The 23,350-nt window shown below is 44.5% G+C and overlaps 1 protein-coding gene across 1 annotated transcript in view; it reads right to left on the reverse strand.

The window, feature by feature from the left end:
• Positions 1–703: 703 nt before the first annotated feature.
• Positions 704–23,350, reverse strand: part of LOC129828550 (neurabin-2-like) — a 53,039-nt gene continuing 30,392 nt past the window's right edge. Inside the window, exons 3-11 of the mRNA XM_055889575.1 lie at positions 14,090–14,222; positions 12,769–12,889; positions 12,549–12,653; positions 9,775–9,910; positions 7,709–7,852; positions 7,495–7,548; positions 7,123–7,352; positions 2,196–2,292; positions 704–2,010 (exon numbers count right to left, since the gene is read on the reverse strand). Of these exons, the coding sequence (XP_055745550.1) occupies positions 1,957–2,010; positions 2,196–2,292; positions 7,123–7,352; positions 7,495–7,548; positions 7,709–7,852; positions 9,775–9,910; positions 12,549–12,653; positions 12,769–12,889; positions 14,090–14,222 (1,074 nt within the window). The 3' untranslated portion in view covers positions 704–1,956. The remainder of the gene's footprint in view (positions 2,011–2,195; positions 2,293–7,122; positions 7,353–7,494; positions 7,549–7,708; positions 7,853–9,774; positions 9,911–12,548; positions 12,654–12,768; positions 12,890–14,089; positions 14,223–23,350) is intronic.

Below are 23,350 nucleotides of genomic sequence, written 5' to 3' on the forward strand. Positions count from 1 at the left end.
TAAAACGTGCCAGCTTATTCCAGAGATGGCAAACCAGGAATTTTTCACTACCTGATGACCTAGTATGCCTTCTCTCAATCAAAACTCACTGAAAGTGTGACACTACCTGGCTTAGAGCAGTACTGCAACATAACAGAGCAGTACAGTAACATTGGGCCCATGAAAACACTGTCAAATACATCTGGTTTCATAGTTAAAATAATACAAATTTGACATTAAAACAATTAAAATGATACAAGATTAAAATAATAATAGGGCCATTTTTAAGATTAAAAAATGAATACATAGTGGGGGCAAATGAGTCTGAAGTGTTTGTGCTACTAGGGGACAGTGAAGTAAGTGATGACAGGAAGTTCCAAATGCCTAGTCTTAGATAAAAAGACACTGTTGACAAACATGAGCAGCAAAGAGGGAGCAAGGCAGCTGACTGGTATTATTGGAGAATCAAGTGAGAGCATCGCGTCTACAGACAAAGACCTTTTACTGCACCTCAGTAGTCCACAGTGGCCTCCTCCTGTCTCCTTCATCTGCACTGACCTGAGATACACTGGACAGGTGACAGGAGAAGGTAGGAATCAGATCAGACACACTGCTTTGCTTTTACCTTCCCTGTGTTTTTCAGATCAGATGAAGTGAAGAAAAGGAGACAAGATAGGAAGCCACTTGAGACTATTGAGGCTTGCTGGAGCGCCCCCCCCCCCCCCCCCCCCCCCCCTGCCTCCGTCGATCTCGCTCTCTTTCATAAAGCTGCTATGTAACAACATTTTCCCATGGTTCTAGCATGGTTCTAGCTACCCCAACATTACACAAAGATTGACATCTAGTCCCCAAATTCGAAGGGCTGCAACGTCTTGGGGCTAGATTTAACCCCCTTTGCTAATCTAGCAGTGATTCCAGATGCAAACGATAGAGCGTGAGTAAGACCTTACTGGTTGGGGCGGGAAAAACCCGGATTCTGAAATTCATATAGAGTGAAGCACAAAGTCAAATAATACTGACCCTCTACGTTATCAGAACCCAAGGTGAGACATACGCAAGTAAAACCACAGGTAACACAATGAACTGTTAACCTTACACATATTCACACCCTGTTTACCATTTTGCTAATAGAAAAGGAAAATGCACCCACTTTGCGTGTCCTATATCCACTTGGATTTAGACCATCTTCTGTATACCCAGTCTTCTCGATGCTTACGTCGATTCCATTCAACACCCTCCCACCCCCAACCCAGCCACATTGCTTAAGCTTTTTAAGCTATTTTAAATATATGTAAAGAATATATACAAAACAAGCATATCATCACTGTACAAATGAACTTGAACCCAACCTGAGTCTTTCCATCATACAAGGGGAGCAGTCTAGCAAAAAAGGGGAAGCGGCCATTTTCTTTTGTTCAGTTAGTAGAAATCAAGAGAGATCATGCCATACAGCAGAAGCAGTATATTCAACAGTATCGGAGGAGAGTCTCTGTCATCAATACAGTTTCTTCTGTCCAGTTCTGTTCCCCACATCCACTAAGTCTAGAATAGACTAGAAGCATTACGTCAGTAGGGGCTGTATTTCCTGGTTAGTTATTTTACAAGTGATTAGAGAAAAAGAAGAGCATAGAAGACAAGCGACCTCCTTCACAGATTGATCAGTTGGGTAGTTGAATGTGGTTCAATGCAACAAGGACTCCAGGTACTGAATAAGGAGCATATTGGGATTTTTGACGCGGCTCGAAGCAAATGACAGACATCAGTTATAAAAAAAAAGAAGAAGTATTCAATTTTCCCTCGCACGTGTCTTTGAACCCCCCCACCCCCCTTCAAACCACTACCCCTGAAGTCTTCCTTTCTCCATTATTTTCTTCTTCTTTTGTCGTTCTTACAATCCGTCAGGGACAACGTGGATTGGAAAAAGGATGGCCCAAGTGTGAAGGCATTGCTCCTCCTTTCCCTCTCTCTGCCAGAGGTTTAGGAGGGATCCGAGGTCTTCAGAGCATCCACCTTGGTCTCCAGGTCTGTGATCTGAGGAGAGGACAGAGAGTGATGGAAGGGGCTTTTATTACACACAAAATGTCCAGGCAGAATGATCATAACTCAGTAGCATCCTCTTGCTATGCATCTTGATTAACCAAAGCAAAATGTCTTACATAATTATTGAGAATTTCATGAAATGTTTCCACATACAGTAGAACCTAAATACACAACACCTTGTCCTGGAGGTTGTCTGCCTCTTCCTTATGAGTGGCCTCTGTCTCCTCTTGGGCTCTGCGCTGAGCCGTCTCCTTCTTCAGATACTCAATCTCCCTGAGACACAAAGCGTGGTTAGGCTGAATCCTGCACATCCATCCTCCTACAAACCCGAGAATCCGATTCCTCTACCTCCTACAAACCCCAGAACCCTCCATTCCTTTTCCTCCTACAAAACCCAGAAACCCCCATTCCTCTCATCCTCCTACTAGTGCTGAGCATTAGTGCTTTTTTTGAGGTTGGTTCGGTTTCGGTTCGATTATACAAAAAATGTTCACGGTTTTTGATTTAAAAAAATTGGGGGTGGAAGGGTTCAAAACCAAAAACAGTGAATATTCAATTGCCAAAACATTGAAAACAATCCATTGTCTCTGTCAGGTCCACATTGGGAAGACATCAATAGAATTACTATGAAATAACTCAATATATCAGTTGTGTATATTATTTGGGTTTTATTTTATGACTTTATTATTTTTCATTCACTCATCTCAGACAATAGCAGCCAGCCGGCCAAACAACCATCCAACGTTATCTCGGTGCTCCCCATACTGTACTATCTGACGAACCTAGTAGCTGTAGCTGCCTAATAGCTGGCTAAGTATGCTGTCTGACAAAAATTATTTTACTAGTTCCGTTTCCGTCAGTCAACTTCGGTACAACACACAATGGGGGAGTCGCACTCTCGTGACTTCAGTTGAAGGATCTACAATCACGCCTGACAAGGCCAACCAATGAAATCTGCACCTCGCTGGAAGCCCTGCCTTCCATAGGTGATACGCGTGAGGGTAGAAATCATTCTTTCAATTATTCCGCTCAGCGTGAACAGGAATGATTTACGCTACTAAAACAAACAATTTGAAAACGAGACTGCCTTACGTTGCGCCAAATAAACTGTCCCATAGTGGTAGAGTGTGCTCCTCCACTGGAACTTGTGTGCTAAACTATTTGTTCTCATTAGTTTTCTAATCACAAACAATTATTCTTCAATTTGCTGGTGCAATGAGTAAAATGGCTAAGAAAACACACGAGACGACGATGGCTAAGCCGGGTTGTGGTCGAGATCATGCCCCCAGTCATGTGGTTATAGTATTTCTCTGAAAGATACCTACGATCTATGTGTAGTTTGTCTCAGCTTTTAAGGCGGCCCTCGCTTAAACCAGTCCGTGTGCGCATTGCCACATACTGCGTACGAACTCACTGGAAAGACGTGAAGCATTCTTGGGGGAAGCTTACCGATAGACTTTCTTTAACCCCCCCCCCCCCCCCCCCCGCCATAATCCCCCCCTTCTAATTTCCTTAATAATACTTTCTGTGGCACACATCAGTCAAATACTTTCTATAGAACAAACTTCACGTCAGGATAGGCAACCGGAATGAATCATTAATGTATGTGTGTTATATTAAACAGAGGGAGTAAGACGTTGCCAAGCAATACACATTTCAGAACATCTATGGCTGAATTATCCTTACACTTTCAAAAATACTAGTCGAATAAGACATGGGAGAGATGACGAATTTTGGCAAAGAGATTTATTTATAGACTAATACAAAATTCAGTAGCTGATTTAGGTACGGGCGACATGGGCAGCCGCCCAGGACGGCATCTTGCCGGGGGCGGCACAGGGAGTGCGGGCGCGGCAATGAAGAATGCGAAGGGGGGGGAGATTTTCGGCACAACACCTGGGACAGAGGTGCCGGAGATGGATTGGGTGGTCGGAGAAAATGTCTTGCCTGCCTGGGTGTCGGGTATGCGGTGGTTGCCTGCACCCAACCTGGCTCCTGTGTGCTCTACTCGAAGAGAGAGTGTGGCCAGGTTCGCTAACTCACCTTTGTACATCGCGCTGGTCTGTACAATTGACCTTATTTTAGCGCCCAAAAAACGTAATACTTCCAGATCAACTGTAATACCAATACCATTGTAAAGCATAATTTCTCCACTTTCCAACAAAATCAATGACGAAACCTTCATGATGCCGATCTCTGCATGATTCAAGAAGACAATGAGCTCCGTCGGGTCTTCTTAAAAATGGCGGGTGAAGAAGAGTCATGATAGCTTGCAGTGATGACGCAAAAAATGACTAGGTATCCCCCTATCCCTTTCTTGTTTTTAAACGGTGAGAGAAGTGCTACACCTGGCGGAGAGAGGCTGTAACACAGAACCCATACCGGCTGCGTGCGTGCGCTATCGTGCATACATTTATTTTGTCCCCCTACACAACGCGATCACCACACTCATGTTAAAATATCAAAACAAACTCTGAACCAATGACATTAATTTGGGGACAGGTTGAAAAGCATTAAACATGTATGGCTAGTTAGCTTGCACTTGCTAGCTAATTTGTCCTGGGATATAAATATTGAGTTGTTATTTTACCTGAAATGCACAAGGTCCTCTAGTCCGACAATTAATCCACACAACCGAATCGATTCTAGTCATCTCTCCTCCTTCCAGGCAATTTTCATCTTTGAACTTACACTTTCATAGTATTACCACGACAACCGGCAAAACAGTTTGTCTTTCAATCACCCAAGTGGGTATAACCAATGAGGAGATGGCACGTGGGTACTTGCTTCTATAAACCAATGAGGAGAAGCAATAATTGAATAACATGGATTTATAAATTTGTTTTGCAACGCTCACGCGCGCGACGTGTCCGGTCTGGTCAGCATGTAAGACAGAATTAGTTGCTTTATGCGTGCTGTACGTTACGCCATGACACGTCACGATGTAACGTACAGAGTCGGAGGGGTCAGTTTTTATTTTATTTTCTCCAATACTATAGAGCCATTACCATGTCAATCAACGCTTGAATAGAAATGTAGTTCACACCCCAAATGTTGATGTCAACACAGTCGCTACAGTCCCTTTAGTTTTCTTTGCAGCCTCGTTTGAATGTCGCGGTTGCGCACATTTGTACGGAATGGGGTTAGCGTACGTTACACCCTACCGCCTGTGTCTGCCTCGGTCAAGCATCGCTTGCCTCTCTTCCCAGACTTGTTGATGGAGAGTCCGGTCCCACCTCGGTTACCCAGTCGCAGATGTGAGCTAGCTATTACTAGCTATTCCTGCCTCCCCACAGTGGAGTTGCTGGGGTAGCTCTTTTGTTTAGTATATGTAGAGTTAAGTTGCTTGGTTATTCTAAAATGGAAAATGCTGCGGTCAAAGAGGCTAGCTAGCCTAGCTTATGCTAAAAAAAACTCCTGGCTAGCATGCTTAACTTCCGGCGAGTGAAACTTAATATCTTTTCCCCCGGCGTTACAGTAACCTCATCCCCATTTCCCTCTGGAGTTGGAGGGAGTGAAGGAAACAGTGCCAAGGCGAAAGCCATGTCAAACGGGGTGATACATCAGCCATTGCCAGAGCCCCCTTTGCCCATAAAGGGTCCGGGCTTCATGTAGGCTATACAGTCTCACGGAAGCACAACTCATGTTGGAAGCGTGTTTAATGCTGCCCCCTCTGTTACCCTGCGTTCCATGGGGATCAAGAGGTATATCAATCTCCCCAGGGTAACAGTGACAAGTTGGGTCGCCCCTCCCCCATAGGTGGCTCATTACTGGGAATTATTGTGGATTCCTGCCTGTAGCTCACTAGTCCCTATGAGGTGTTTAGTGATACAGGTTATGGGCTCTCTAGGCGATTAGTGGGTTGTTGGTAGCAGAGTCAAGGGAACGATCAGGGTTTGACGCGATCATACTATTATCCCACATGCAGTCTCTGGTTCATATGAGCTGTCTGTCTCCAGCTCAACGCTTTTCATTCCTGGGATTTAGATTTAATTACGAATCGCCCCCGTCTGTTACAACAGAAGGGGTCTGTTTTTCAGAGCCGTCTATCCCATTCCCAGCTAGATTACAAGGCGCTTTGGTCGCCAGACATATGACTGGTCGGCAGGGTAACCTCTATGATAAAGTTTTCCCTGTCTATTTTTTATGCGTGCGGTCCAGCGCTAGATGCCAGTCGGTTACCAGAACACATCTTACCGCCTAAACTGACAGACGCTCGTTGTGACAACAGTACTTCCAAGTGCCACGGCCTATTAATCTTGGCACATAACCGGAGCCTGTGAACCTTGGCACATAAACACAGTTTTTTCAACTGAGTTCCAGTGTTCACTGGTGTTAAAAGTGTTGTCTCCCATATGCGAGTTCGATGAAAAGCGTTCCTTCATGTTTAGACACACGGTTGTCAAGAGTGGTGGAAATGGAAGTACAACCAATCTCTCCAAGTCTACAAGGTGGTGTCTCGCCCCTTCAGATGTCACTTCACGGGAGTCTCACCGTCTGCTCCAACCAATGGCGCAGTGTCGCCCTGGATCATGCCAACAGTGACGTCAGGTTACAGGCTACAATTTGTTGTGCTACCCCCACGCTTCGGCAGCCTCATCACGTCGACTGTTCCCGAGGCCACAGTGCTCGCTTGGAGAGAGGAAATATACTTCCGTCTCCAATCCGAGTGATTCCTATGTCGAAGATCCGGGACTGCTGGTACAGCTGGTATTCCTGGTTAGGAAAAGGGACAAGCGTTTGAGCTTTGGTGCCAAGATAAAGGACTTGTTCCTTTTCAGTACTCTTTGTCTCAGACTGGCCGCCCGTTCCTGGGCTCAGTGAAGAGTGGAATTAAATTGAAGGAATTAATCTGAGCCTCACGTTTATCACCTGTGGAAGGCGGGCCTTCCAGCGAGCTACAGATTTCATTGGCCTCGTCAGGCATGATTGTAGATCCTTCAACCAAAGGAATTTAAGTAATTGAACCGATGTAGGTCGTTTTAATAACAAAAAACCTGCAATTTCAGTTAATTGCTCAGCACTACCCCCTACGAACCCCAGAATCCTCCATTCCTCTCCCTCCTACAAACCCCCAGAACCCCCCTTATTTATCAGCCTTACTTCTGCTGGTATTCCTTGATGAGGCGCTTGGCCTTGCTGTACTTGCGCTCCAGGGTCTGGTACTGGGCCTGTGTCTCCTTCAGGTGTTCGTCCACCGCCTGACACAGACTCTGGGCCTCCATCCAGTAGCCCTCCAGCTTCTCCATGCGCTCCTTGTTCTCCCGAACGCTCTGTTCCAGCTGGGCACGCTCCATGCGCCAGCGCAGCTTGTCCTGCTCTGAATGCGCCAGCTACATAAGGGAAGAAAGTGTCAAGTTTACTCCTGAATACTTCTAGTTTACTCCTGGACGGTGTGTTTTAGTCAAGGGTTAACGTGGGCCTGTGAAACCAGTCCTATGTTTGTTGGTGTATTGATTTTGGAGCAGGGCTAACCTTTCTCTTCAGCTGTTGAATCTCAGCCTGCGTGACAGCATGCTTTATCTGTAGCTATAGAGGGAGAGAGAGGTAAAAACAAATGTAACGCCATGGTTCACTCCAGCACAATGTCTCATCTCATACGCTCTCTCAACAAGAAGTTGAATTGAATAGAACTTTTTCTCCATTTCGAGATGAACATTTGCCTTTGGCATCAAGCCTCCCTGCTCACCTCTTTGAACTTGTGGGCCATTTTCTCAGGGTCCATCTCCATGGGGGAGAGCATGTCCTCATTCTCCGCCAGGTCAAACACCTCTATGGCGTTGGGGAACATGGGGCTCATCTCCTCCTCCTCGTCCGTGGCATACTCACCTGTCTGGAGGACATTGAGAAGATTCAGAGTATATTCACAATATATTCAGGGAGTGCATATAGACACATTCCTGTCATGTCTCGGTCTTGTAGTGAACCAACAATGTCACACAGTCACCATACCTGCCTATGTAACTACCACGTGAAGTAAATACATGGTTTCACCAATGGGAAACCAACGTTTTTTGGGGTTCCTCGCAGGATAGGCCTGCATTTCTATTTCTCATCAATGTTTTCCCTCTACCCTAAAATGGCCACTAGATGGTAAAGTTGAGCTTAGAGGAAAAAGCCATCCAGGAGTAGAATGCTAGTGGGCCAGAATTGACACCCTAGAATTGGGCAACCACCATTTTATGTTTACCAGGGAAGCCTGTCAAAAGGCAAAGCTTGTCAGGGGACTCCGTAGCTGCAGTGACGGGAATCTTTGCTGAGAAAAAGTTTACATACAAATTTGTCTATAATCGTTCTGTTGATTGATGCAATAAATCCCACTATACTGTACCGTCTATACGGACCTGGGGAGGTCAATAACACACACACACACACACACACACACACACACACACACACACACACACACACACACACACACACACACACACACACACACACACACACACACACACACACACACACACACACACACACACACACACACACACACACACACACCTCTGCTTGAAAGTCCCCCTTCACACACACACTGAACTCCAACACACTCACTCCTAACACCTCCCACCTAACGCACACACAACACAAAGACCGACACACAGCCATTCCATATATTCCTTAAACAACAGCCGCCTGGGACAAGCCCCAACAAATGTTTCCTAACCTTGTCACACCAATGAGTCACTCTCTCTGAGGGAATGCCACACACACCCACAGCCCCCCCCCCCCGCCTATCCTGGTCTGTCTGCCCGTCTGAACCCTCCCAGTTGGACCAAGCATCAAAGCCCTGAACGCGCCTGTCACAACAACACTGTCTGATGTGTCAACTCTCCAAACGTGCTGAAAATGTTTACACTGTTTGAACGTTGCATAGCCAACCAGAGTTGGGGGAGAGACGAACAAAGCACGGAGACTGAGGGATTAGCCGGAGTCACATAGGACAACGCCATCAAACGAAGCCTACCCATGAAAACAAGACCAAATAACAACTACTATTCATTTTTAAACGTATTAGAAAGGACGTGTATGTTAACTGGTAAGGCATCTTTAGCAGGAAATGACATTGATGCAGGCTCAGATGTGTTGGGAGGGGGGCATGTTCTGATGGGGAGACACAGTGTGATGGAATACCAGACCTGGGTCGTGGCATCTGGTCCGTACTTGTCGGTCTTTCACACCCAAACCCAGACATCTATTGAACATGATTGAATTTAACAAGGAGACGGATTCAATTATTCAAGCATTTCCTCTCCATGGAAGAGACTGAGGGGAGACAAGGAACTGAGAAAATTGCTGGGCTTCATGCCACAACGCTTTCCCCTACCGCCTCTGTCCTTATTCAGCCCCTTTTCAAAGATCTGAGATGACCGGGCAGGTATAAAGCACTACGTGGCACCTAGGTTCCGTCACATTGCTTACACCTATCCAGTCCTGTTAGATCAGTGAAGGGGGAGGTGAACAAGGAGTGTTCTTGCTAGAATTTCTAGTTGTATTATTCCATTGTGAAGGGAGCCTGATGGAACATCTGTAAGGGTTTGGGGAGGAAGTGTCAAACGCTTCATTAGCGCCATCTTGTTTTGTCATATTATTGACTGACGGAACGAGCGAAGATGTTGTGGATGGGCTGAAGTAATCTTTTTCATGGTGTGTGTGTGTGTGTGCGTGTGACCAGGGCCCTATGGGAACTGGTCAGAAGTAGTGCACCATAGGATGCATAGGATGCCATTTGGGACACAGCAACTGTGAGCCCCTCACCTCCTCGTCCTCCTCCATGTACTGGCTGTAACGCTGCTCCATCATCTCTTTCTGCCAGCGCTCCTGCTCCAGGGTCTGCTGGATCAGCTGGGCCACCTCGCTCTGCTCACCGGGCTTCTCTCGGCCAATCATGAACCTGCATGGGCAACAACGACCAACGGGGTGAGTGGGAAAGGCATGTCTGTCAATGAGTAGCCAATGGGAAACCTAGGATAGGGTTTAGTGGGTAGTAAGGTAAACCTAGGGTAGGGTTTAGTGGGTAGTAGGGTAAACCTAGGGTAAAATTTAGTGGATAGTAAGGTAAACCTAGGGTAGGGTTTAGTGGGTAGTAAGTTAAACCTAGGGTAGGGTTTAGTGGGTAGTAAGGTAAACCTAGGGTAGGGTTTAGTGGGTAGTAAGGTAAACCCAGGGTAGGGTTTAGTGGGTAGTAAGTTAAACCTAGGGTAGGGTGGTTAAGTTTAGGTCTAGTGGTTGCAACGTCAGAAGATACACAGTAGAATGTAGATAAATATGCTTATAATCATAGAAGGACCATACTGTAGACTTCAAATAACACATCAGTTACATTTTCCACGAAAATAGCCCCCCACAGATTACAAACAAGTGCAAGCCAGGGCAGCAACATTTGATGGGGAGTGAAAAGTACAGCTTGTGCCTGGAAGGAACATGACACTCACTGTACATGGATGGATGAGTTGACATTGTAACGAGTAGAAAATGTGATAAGATTATGCTGAGGGAGAAAGACAATTCAGTGAATAAGTGTAGCACGCCATCAGAAGATTGTGTCTGAAATGGAACCATATTCCCTATTTAGTGCACTACTTTTGCCCAGAGCGCTATATAGGGAATAGATTGCCATTTTAGACACAGCCTTTTTCTATGTATCACAGAGAATAACAATGAAATAAACAAAGCATGAGAGGACATGCATGTTTTATAGAATGAGTGACTGAAGCGTCTACAGAGTTACCCTGTTGCAGATGGGACCCTTAAGACCGCGACACCAGTTCTGGCTGTCACACGTTTGTCCAATGGAATGATCGAGCGGGAAAGACCTCAACTGGACGGTTGCCTGGGGATCGTTTTTCACACCCAAGCACGTGTGCAAAGCAGCCAGATGCACAGTGACACGTAAGACAAAAGAAACCACGTCGATGTAGCTAATACCACGTTGTACTAAAAGGGATTCTTTCAACAGAACATCATCTTCCTTGATGTTGGTGCACTAGACAATATGACGAAAACAATCATGTCTAAATGTATTCTAACGTGATATATTTCTGTACACCTAATATGGTTCACTGCAGAAGAAAAAAAAATGGCATTGATCATTACATCATAAAAATCCCTGAAGTGAGATTTGAACTAACAAACCTCTGGTCACCAATCTATATCCCTGCCTGAGACTAGACTACCACACATGCGCAATGAGACCCCAGAGAGAGGTAGCTACATCATTCAACATGACTGCGGGGGTTTCGTGATGAGTGTGTGAGGGTTAAGAACCCACTCGGGTGCCCCTTTCTTGCCTGAGGAGAAATAACTCTGTGGTGGTCAAAAGGAAGGAAGAAACGGTGACTAGGAATCTAACCACTATGTGGAAAAGCCAAGCTGTGCACGGAAAAAGATGTCAAGCAAATACGACACCTAACCTCTCCAGCGTTTTCAAAACAAACCACGCCATCTATTTGCCGCGACTATGCTGAAGCATATTTACCAGAGAGACGGCGCATCTAATTTTGGACCACCTGTCCGTGCAACCAGTCAGCAGCCTGTGAGGGGGATCGACGGATGTGTTAATCAATGAATATTCACAAGCTCAGAGACACGCTCCATCCAGGATGTAGGACATGAGGCGAAGTGGAAAACAACCAGGCCTTGTCTGGAACCGTTTGTACGTGTGAATCTGCAAGTATCCCCCCTGCCACCATCTGTACAAACCCATCCTACCTTGGATGAGGTCATACACCAGCATTCTCCAGAGAATTTTGTCTACAGACAAATCCATTTCCTGGATTTTGATTAAACAGGGGGTACAAAACTGAACAATAGGGTGGCAAATTCACTTTGAACAAAGGTGCTTCCACAAGGGGAGACAAGAGTCTGATTGGGCAGGCAATAACATTTCTGGGGCATCCCTCCCTCTTCCTCCCTCCCTCCTTTGATTACAGTCCGTAGTGTTAGACAGCAACCTGAGCTTGGTCCGAGAATCAGGTTGGACCAGGCTGTTTTATAAATAGCTTCGCCGCTCCCTCACCGACACCGGCCTCTCCGCTATCTCCCTGGGATCCAGGCTGATGTATTCAAATCAGGCTGTCCAATCTCTGGGTGGCTGTGATGCGAAGACATGGAGAGACGTCTCTGCTCGCCTAGCTACACTACAGTCAAACTGCCCCGCCAATTAACACAAGGACCCCCACAGGCAGTTAATAATGCAGGAGAGAGGGATGAGAGCGGAGGGATGAGGGATGAGGGGATTAGAGGTGGGAATGGGGAGAGAGGGATTCCAATTGTGATCCAGTCTGAAGGGAGGTAGAGTTATGGTACTTGGGAGCAATAGTGTGTTTGGTTCCCTATCACCAGTCTTTATACAGTTCTGTATCTAGACCCCCTTCTCTCCAATCCCATGCTTAGTTTCTCATAACAGACTTTGTCAGGGTACTGTTGAACCATATTTGACCAGAGTGCAGTAAATACACGATAGATACTGTACCAATAGCTTGATGTTGAAACAAAGTGTTTATTGACAGCTATTGAGTGAGGGTTCTTACTTGACAGTGCCGGTGGTGTTCCTGAGGACGGAGGCAGCAAAGGCCTGGGTCACGCCCACCAGACTGGTCCCATCCACCTCCACGATCAGGTCATTCACCTGGATCCTGCAGGGGAGGGAGGGAGAGAGTGATAGTGAACAACGGGAAAAGAGGATGAGGAGCAAGCGAAGAAAAAAAAATCATTTTGGGATACACTGCTGAAACACAGATTGTTCAGAACCTCTCATCTCGGTGTGCAGCTCCTCCGTCAGTGACCGTCTTGACGAAGATGCCCAGTTTCTCCAGACCCATGTCCGCCCCGGCACCCATGCCGATGATGCTGATCCCCAGACCGTCCCCATCTGTGGAGAAGAGGGGATAGGAGATAGGAAATGGGGAAATAACCTCATAAATATGAGTGTCTTCCCAAGACAAATTTCCAAAAGGACTAATTCAAGGTAAGTTGGAACACTCAACAAAAAAAGAGCAGAGATTGATTTATTTTGCTCCCTTTAATCCATCGTTGTGTCTCAATGGGCCACTAGGCTAGAAATAGGCGCTAAGTGCAGTGGTTACTGAGGAAGACGTCAGCTTGACGTCGGAACGTCATTGACCTGTTCGCATCCTGTACAATGGATTAAAGTCAGCAAAAATACATCGCTCTGCTCTTTTTTTGTTGAGTCCTCCTTTTGGAAGTTTTTCTTGGTAAGCCATACATGATTTTTGTCATGGTTGTTAAGCACCCCTCCTTTACTTTGTTCGCTGAAGCGAGGAGGCCCACCTGAACTCTAACCTCATATTCTCCCTTCCCAATGTAAGGAAATACTACGCCACTTTGAATACACAGGCATTATCCGTATTAGAGCCCAATTAGCCACTGCTAATCTAGTGTAATATAAATCCAGTAAGGAGATAACGGGCGACTCTGGATTCATTAGTGACCACTAAGGTGTTCGCTCGTCATGCAAATATATGTGGCTAGCAGATTTGTGAGGGAAAAGGGAAAGGTTACTTAAAGATTTCAACTAGCTAGTTGAAGCAATTCGAGCACCCGAGTGGCGCAACGGTCTAAGGCACTGCATCTCAGTGCAAGAGTCGTCACTACGGTCCCTGGTTCGATTCCAGGCTGTGTCACATCCGGCCGTGATTGTGAGTCCCATAGGGCGGCGCACAATTCGTCCGGGGTAGGCCGTCATTGTAAATAAGAATTTGTTCTTAATTAACTGAAGGTAAAATATATATTTTTTATTTTTTTATTTAATGGAACCTAGACTTCACTGAAAATGTTTAGCTACTAGTTGTAGCTTTAATAGTTACAGTTAAATGTTTACAATTAATTCTCTCTGTTTATGTCTTTCTGTTGTACTGGTTTATGCTATTGAACTCCAAAGCGACAGTCGTGTGCATACATTTGACCTATGTTTGGGCCAGCGGGAATCAAACCCACGGCCCTTGGTGTTGCAAGCGCCATGCTCTACCGACTGAGCCATGCAGGACTAACAATATACTGTGAGGTTCAGTAGGGTTCTGTAATGCTCTAGAAGATTCCACCACGTGTCTACCTTTCTCCAATTCCACAGGGAAGAGGTCCAGTCTCTCCACCCTCTTCTCCAGCTCGTACTCAGCCGACGCCGCCATGGGATCCACGTCATCATTACGCCGGTCGTAGTCCTCGTTGGAGTACGTGGTGAACACCTGCCAAGAGAAGACAAAAAGGTCATAGGTCAGCTCGACACTCACCAACGCGCAAGGTTTACACCACAACAGGTTTCCCATAGAGAAGACATGTCCTCTGGAACAGTAGTGCATCCTCAGTTGTCTTCTTGTCATGTGAGCCATTACATACCTTAGAGAGCTATTTAGAACTTGTCTGAAATGTCCAGATCAACTAGCCCATGTTTGCTAATGTTTTTTTAGATGTTGTCATTTTTTTTGTCACTCAAATATCACATGAACACATATTAGACGTGGCAACATTTATAGAATTGCGAGAAAATGTGCTTTAAATCTGCAACATTTCCTTTGCGTCCCATGACAAAATGTGGAGAATTGCAGGAAATACGCTTTAAACCTGCAAAATTCTCTCCACCCACAAGAGGGGTGTGAACAGTTTGTGTCATGATCTGTGCTTGTGCCCATGGAAATAGACGTGGCGCGTGCGCAGGCTGTTCCCCGATGCTGGAAGGGGGTCCCCGAGTGAAAAACTTTGCTCTAGAAAATGATCTACGGTCAGTTTAGCATGTTCACCACTAATGGTTAAGGATAAGACTACGGGAAGAGTAAGCTGATTCTAAATCTGTGCCTACAGGCCTCTACCCGGAGCAAAAGGAGAGCCAGGCAGGCAAGGCGCTAACAGGGGCGGAAGGAGACGCCTCCAGTAGCCAGACAGACAGGGGTGGTGTTATATACGGCTCGCTGACACAAACACACACCCTCATGGCTTCTCGCTGAGCTAATGGCTTCGCATCCAACCTAATAAAGTCTATCTAGTTTAATGTGTGTGAGTGCGAGAGAGAGGAGAGAGCGTGTGTGTATTTAAGGCCTCTGTCCTCCCTCTGCAGCTAGCCAAATTCACTCTGGCAGCGAGGACATACTTCTGGGGGGGTGTTGGAGTGCCATGTTACGCTGGCAACTTGTGGGTGTGGAGAGCAGTGGTGATGGTGCTCCAGTAAGTGGTTAGGTGGGGTGTATTTTAGTGCTACTCAGGCGATTTATATTTAACAGGGGGATGTATTTTTCATAACCTCCCGTCCTGCATTAGTGTATTAGAGAGGTGTCCGGGCAGGTAGGGGCGTTTGTTTGGTACATGTTCTGCTTTCAGAGAGATGAGGTTTAATATTTGATATGGGGTCATGCACGTGGCCGTGGCCACACACACACACACACCGGTCATGGCGTTTCACATGTATTATTCATATCATAAATTGGGAGGAATCCTTTATTCAGTTATTTGATCTGATCCAGGGTTGCCATGACAACATTATTAATATGCATTTTGAATTCCATTGTAAACTCCCCCCCACCAACTAATCAGATGAACAACAACAGCTCTAACAGTTATCCACAAGCGAGCTAAGAGGGTCAAGTATAAATAAGGTGGATATCCTCTTGCTGAGGTTAAAGGATAATCACAACCCTCAACCTTTAGGATTTTGTACTGCTAGAATTCTAACCCCATATCCCCTAGTGGCCTGGTCCAGTTCTATGCTATATAGGCCCAGTGAGCAAAATATGCCCAAAGACATCTTTTCAACGTCTTGTGCTCATAGGAGGGGAGTAAAGAAGGTAGATGGGACACAGATGTGAGAAATAATTAAAAAGTAGGCAACAAGGGAATTGAGTTCATCAGCTGGTCAGGGGAGAATGTAATGAGCCGTGTGGTTTTTAACAGGAACTGGAGGTTTACTGTGTGAGAGGCAGAAGGAGAAGAGGCGAAACGAAAACATGACAAACAAGGTTTTGGAATTCAGCATTGGTTCAAGTCCTCGATTCTCCTCCTCAAGGTTCGGCGTTCCATAGAGTGACACGAACACCGTCTGCCTCGTGAGCTCTTACGAAACGAAACCGAGACCTGACACTTCAATTTTTCAATTCAATTTTCACTTCAATTTTCAAGTTGGTTTATTTGTCACATGCACAAGTACAATGAAATGCTGAAATGCTTAACTTAATAACTTGCAAGCCCCTCCCCAACAATGCAGGATTCAATATCAAAACAGTACAACTTTAAAAAAATGTTTTTAACAAAATGACAGAGACACCTAAATAAAGTGTAGGAGTGTGATGCGTCTTGTCAAGTGAAAGACGTCACCTTATCAGCCGCTCTATTCAGGGCTGCTAGTAGGTGTGTCACGTCCCTCTGCTCCAAAAAGGCAGTAGCTTCATATTTACTACTGTGCAAGCCAGATCACTAACCCTAGTAAATACCAACACCTGTTAGCTTTCTTTCACACCAGAGACGGACTACTTATCACAAAGCCACACTGAACCAAGCCCAACCGTAAATCAACACGATTTTAACTGATGAGGGCCCAATTTACATATCATTTGCATAACACCTCCCGAATGGAATATAAGCCGACAATCTATGCCTCTGATTTTACAGCTCATTTCAGCTGGTGAAAAGCCAGCAGCGCCATCCAGATGTTTAAAAAACAGAAACATTTTGTCCTAAGACAGCTCTGGATAAGTTACCTTACACTACACCAGAGCATAAGAAAAGGAACAGCCATTTCAAAGCACATTAACCAGAAGTGTGTTTTCGCATAATATCATATGATTGGCCCTATGTAGCAGCCAGCAAAGATCATTTTTTCTCTCTCCAGCTATTAGATAACTACAACCAGACAGTCTATGGATGTGTCCCAAATAGCAACATTAAAGCAGCCCCCCGCACCTCTCTGATTCAAAGGGGTTGGGTTAAATGCAGAAGACACATTTCGGGTTGAATGCATTCAGTTGTGCGACTGACTAGGTATCCCCTTTCTCTTTCAGAAAGTATTCATACCGCTTGAGTTATTCCACATTTTGTTGCGTTACAGCCTGAATTCAAAATGTATTACATTTCTATATTTTTTCTTCACCCAATTACACACAATACCCCATAATGACAAAATGAAAACATGTTTTTAAAAATGTTTGCTAATTTATTGAGTAAGAAATACTGAAATATCTAATATCTCTGTCTGTTGGAAAGCAGACTGAACCAGGTTTTCTTCTAAGATTCTAAGATTGAAGAGTGGTACTCAGTGATGTGTTGGATTTGCCCCAAACATAACACTTTGTGTTCAGGACATAAAGTTCATTTCTTTGACACATTTTTTGCAGTTTTACTTTAGTTTTGTTGCCAACAGGGTGCATGTTTTGGAATATTTGTATTATGTACAAGCTTCCTTCTTTTCACTCTTACATTTAGGTTAGTATTGCGGAGTAACTACAAATCCTCAGTTCTCCTATCACAGCCATTAAACTCTAACTTTTTTTAAAGTCACCATTGGCCTCACAGTGAAGTCACTGAGCGGTTTCCTTCCTCTCCAGCAACTGAGTTAGGAAGGACACCTATAGTATCTTTGTAGTGAATGAGTGTATCGATACACCACTGAAAGTGTACTAATAAATTCACCATGCTCAAAAGGATATTCAATATCTGTTTTAGTTTTTTTACCCAAGGTTGCCCTTCTTTGTGAGGCATTGGAAAACCTCCCTGGTCTTTGTGGTTGAACCTGTGTTTCAAATTCACTGCTCGACTGGGGGACCTTACAAACAATTGTATGTGTGAGGTATAGAGGCGAGGTAGTCCTTCTAAAATCATGTTAAACACAATTATTGCACAGTCCATGCAACTTATGTGACTTGTTAAGCACCTTTTTACAGTATTTAGGCTTGAATATTTAAAGTGAGAGGGATATAGAATGATTGGGTCGGTCAGAGAAAATAAATAAAACAAGCATAAAAATCCTTAAATATCCCATAGGAACTTTCTTTCGCAACCTTGTTTTTGACCTCTCCCTCCACACACATCAATCTCACTCTCTCTGCCTAGGAGCATCAATATTTTATCAAATGCATTGTAATCTTGACTCTGCTTTTCAAGAATATCTCACCTGAGCTCTCTCAACGGCTTCCCCACTCTGTGTGAATACCATCACCGTGGTCACGTGATGCCCGTCGCCATAGCAACCCGCAGCTTGGCAAATGTTAGTTTGACATCAGTTTCTCGCTCTCTTTGTCTCCCTCTCCCCAGGCTGCAGTCAGAGGGCAGTTTTTTTCCCCAGTCTCAGCATCTCTCTCGGTCTAGACTTCAGGGAATTCATATTACACATACACACAAACACTCACACGCTTTTTAAAACGTGCACGGCACACACATTTGAAAAACCCTGTGTGTTTTCAGTGTCTCCACTATCATGGCGTATTGCCCAGTTAAATTGTGAACATCGAATTAATTAAGCTATTTGACATTTGAAAACGTAATCTACAATAACTTTGACAAAATGGCCCGAATTAGCGGAAGCTTCAATAATCAGTCAGAACATTAAAGATACTGCCCGCGCTCACTCGATATGAAAAAGCTGACCAGCTCAATGATATCTCTCTATACTAATCTCTATCTTCCTATAGAGTCAATTATGAAATGTGCTGTACTAAAACTATAATGGACAAAATCTAAGTAATGGCTTTTAGAGCTGTGATAAGAATGAAGACAGACACAGAGAGATATGTACTGTAGCTGTTAGTAGATCATAACGCAACGCCAGTATAGTGGGTTCGATTACTGGGACTACTCGTAGGTAAAATGTTTGCAAGCATGACTAAGTCGCTTCGGATAGAAGTATCTGCTGAATGGAATATATTACTGAACAAAAATATAAAGCAAAGTGTTGGTCCCATGTTTCATGAGCTAAAATAAAAGATCCTATACATTTTCCATACGCACAAAAAGCTACATTTCTCAATTTTTGCACAAATTTGTTTACTTCCCTGTTAGTGAGTATTTCCCCTTTGCCAAGATAATCCATCCACTGACCCGGGTGGCATATCAAGAAGCTGATTAAACAGCATGAACATTACACAGGTGCACCTTGTGCCGGGGACAAATAAAGGTCACTAAAATGTGCAGTTTTGTTACACAACGCCACAGATGTTTATCTTTTCAAGTTTTTAGGGGGCATGCAATTGGCATACTGACTGGAGGAATGTCCACCAGAGCTGTTGCCAGAGAATTTAATGTTCATTTCTCTACCATAAGCCACCTCCAACGTCATTTTTGAGAATTTGACAGTATGTCCAACCGGCCTCACGTGTAACCAAGCCAGCCCAGGACCTCCACTTCCCGGCTTCTTCACCTACGGGATAATCTGAGACCAGCCACTCAGACAACTGATGAAACAGAGTAATATTTCTGTCTGTAATAAAGCCCTTTTGTGGGGGAAAACTCATTCTTATTGGCTGGGCATAAGGGCCTAATTTCATTTATTTCAAATGACTGATTTCCTTATATGAACTGTAAGTCAGTGAAATTGTTGCATTATATTTCTGTTCAGTATATTGGTATATAGGCCATATACCACAACCCCCCGAGGTGCCTTATTTCTATTATAAACTGGTTAGTGGTTACCAGCATGAAATACAACATGAGAATGAGGGCAGACTGAGAGAGCACATTCCAGATGACCTCAGAGATCCAGATATGACCAGTGGAAAATGAACGCAGCCAGCATGATTTCACAGCCATAAAACACCAGCCAAATGCAAACCAATAAAAAATAAAAAAACTCTACAGCGGAGAGTGAAGTTATTGTAGTGACTCAGGGTGGCTAAGATAGTTACAGTAGCCAACAATTTTCAGATAATGTATCCATGTAGATGTGCAGTTAGGCATGTCGTCAGGCACACAGGCTGACTACATTCACCAATGCTATATTGTCATCTCGCCAGAGACACACAATGGCACGGAGCAAAATCAGGCTAGCAAGCAGGCTACTGTATAGCACACAAATGTGAATAAATCATTTTGATAGTACAGTACGAGACCAAGTCTGAATTTTGGGCCCTGCTCTGGCCTCATCCCTAGCTGGCAGCTTGTAGTCCCCTGCCTGCCGTCCCCCGCCTGCCTGCCGTCCCCCTGGAGCTATACATTGATACAAGTAGCCAGCTGTGGCAGGGAGAGTGTCCGAATACCCGTACTTGCGTTCTAAATAGTAGACATTTAGGGTATGCAAAAATATAGCGTTTTATAGTTTGACATTTCGAACATTTAGTATGCTTTAAAATGTCAGGATGTCATACTCGTTTTGGCTTTTCATCTCGTAGAATTCCGCTGCACTCTATTGAGGAAGTTAATCGTCTTTCGAGATCCACGTGTTTGACAACAACTGATAATCACATAAAGCGACGCGCTGTACCAAAATGAACGAATGGCTGGAATCAACACAATTGTGCATTAGATTACGCATTCTCAGTAGGATGAGCCTAATATGGTAATGTGTGTTGCTTACTGCATTCGTTCTTACTAAACAGTGTGTTCTAAATAGTATGAAGTAGGATTAGCACACCTTATGTAGCTTTAGTAGGGAAGACAGACTTCTTACACTTCCATGGACTAACCCGATTCAGGGGGAGACCGAGAGAAAGAAAGAAAAAAAGAGAGAGGGTGGATAAAACAGATGCTCTGGTTGTTTTCAGTTTGTGGGAGCTGTTCTTAACAATTTATACAGGATCAGCTATTATTCCATCAATCTCCCAAATTATTCAGATGAAGAATGAGGGTAAATCTCAACCTAGATCTGTTAAGGGGAACCCCTACATTCAGCGGGTTACTTGGGGAGATGGGTAGAAAGTGCCCGCGTCCCAAACGGTCCTATGGGCCCAGATTAAAAGTATAGGAAATAGGGTGCAATTTGGGACGCACCCAGAGACAGTGAGGAATGTGGCTGGGCTGACCACTGTGTTTACCCATCTCCTGGTTCCTGCCTCTCAGCCATTCCACAGGATTTAGCTGGCATGTGGCTGGCACTACGCTAGCAGCAGCATAGCACGTTGCTAATGCTAACAGCATAGCGATAACAACCATAGCATAGCCTGTTCCTTCTCTCTCGGCTCTGCCCAGCTGTATGTGTACTTCAGTGGGGTGGAGGGGGTGTGGTGGCTGGCTGGAGTGGGAGTGGTGGAGAGAGAGTGAGACATGAGGTAACATTCAGACGGCGAACACCGCGGACAAATGTAGGTAGAAGCTCTGGCAGTCAGCAGTTTAGACTCCAGTGAGGCAGGGCAGAGTTTGTGCGTAGGTTGTATTTCACTAGCAGTTTTTCCTTTTTAAAAAAGAAGCATATGGTTTCATGCGCCTTAAGAGCGATGAAATTTGGGCATGCGGGCCGATGTTTGACACTGTTGGCCTGGTTACCATTGAACACACACACACACACACACACACACACACACACACACACACACACACACACACACACACACACACACACACACACACACACACACACACACAGCATAGCTCTCAGCCAGGCCTGTGTGCACAGGGAATGTGACTAGAGTATTTTCAGCATCCCTCACGGAGGAACGCCATATAAATGCAATCAGTTTGGGCAATAGGCACATGCATGTGATTAAAGCATGACGCAACCCGCAGAGAGAGAGAGCATCCCGGAGAAGGCCAGCATCCCGGAGTCGCCTCTTCACTGTTGACTTTGAGACTGGTGTTTTGTGGGTACTATTTAATGAGGTTGCCAGTTGACGACTTGTGAGGCGTCTGTTTCTCAAATTAGACACTCTAATGTACTTGTTCTCTTGCTCAGTTGTGCACTGGGGCTTCCCACTCCTCTTTCTATTCTGGTTAGAGCCCGTTTGCGCTGTTCTGTGAAGGGAGTAGTACACAGCATTGTACGAGATCTTCAGTTTCTTGGCAATTTCTCGCATGGAATAGCCTTTATATCTCAGAACAAGAATAGACTGACAAGTTTCAGAAGAAAGTCCTTTGTTTCTGGCCATTTTGAGCCTGTAATCAAACCCACAAATGCTGATGCTCCAGATACTCAACTAGTCTAAAGAAGGCCAGTGTTATTTCTTCTTTAATCAGAACAACAGTTTTCAGCTGTGCTAACATAATTGCAAAAGGGTTTTCTAATGATCAATTAGCCTCTTAAAATGATCAACTTGGATTAGCTAACACAACGTGCCATTGGAACACAGGAGTGATGGTTGCTGATAATGGGCCTCTGTACGCCTTTGTAGATATTCCATTAACTTCTTAGGGCTAGGGGTCCTGCTAGCGGGACAACTTCCGGTGAAACTGGAGGATGCGCAATTCAAATAAATAATATGTATTTTAAACATTTATGTACATATGTGTCTTATATCGGCTGAAAGCTTAAATTCTTGTTAGCTATTACAGTGAAAACATGCCATGCGATTGTTTGAGGACGGCGCCCCACATCAAAATATTTTTCCACCGGCACAGGTTTCATACATTGACAAATAACGATTAAATATTCACTTACTTTTTGAAAATCTTCCTCTGATTTGTCATCCAAAGGGTCCCAGCTATAACATGTAGTCTCATTTTGTTAGATAAAATCCTTCTTTATATCCCCAAAAGTCTGTTTAGTTGGCCCCATCGATTTGAGTAATAATTTCTACAAGCTTCAAAGTGTTTTCTTTCCAATGGTACCAATTATATGCACATCCTGGCTTCAGGGCCTGAGCTACAGGCAGTTTACTTTGGTCACGTCATTCAGACAGGAAGTGGAGAAAAAAAGGGGCCTAGCCCTAAGTTAACAATCAGCCGTTTCCAGTTACAATAGTCATTTACAACATTAACAATGTCTACACTGTATTTCTGATCAATTCGATGTTATTTTAAATGGACCAAAAAAAAGTGCTTATTTTTCAAAAACAAGGACATTTATAAGTGACCCAAAAAAACTTTTGAACGGTGGTGTACATTTAGAGTATCTGATTGATTTAGTTTAGCAACCAAATAGTTCCTTCTGGAAACAGTTTAAAACGATTAATAATTGAGATTCAGATTTTTTGGAAATACATTGCTCAAGGGAAAACAGTAGGTATACGCCTTTAATTCAAAGCCCGAATCCAACATTATAACACCTACTTTGTCCCAGCCACTATTTTACATTGCTGCTTTAGGCCTAAAAACATTAGCATAGCGTGCGAACAGCTACCACAGCAGGGGCAGGAGGATGCAGAGGAGGATGTTTGCCTAGCTAAATAATCCACTTGGTGATCTGATAATGAACCTAAGGAGACATGCTGGTTTTAACAGTGGAGGGGAGAGGGACCACGCTGCTGGGGTT

Source organism: Salvelinus fontinalis, chromosome 2 (assembly GCF_029448725.1).
Source record: "Salvelinus fontinalis isolate EN_2023a chromosome 2, ASM2944872v1, whole genome shotgun sequence".
Classification (NCBI taxonomy): Eukaryota; Metazoa; Chordata; class Actinopteri; order Salmoniformes; family Salmonidae; genus Salvelinus; species Salvelinus fontinalis.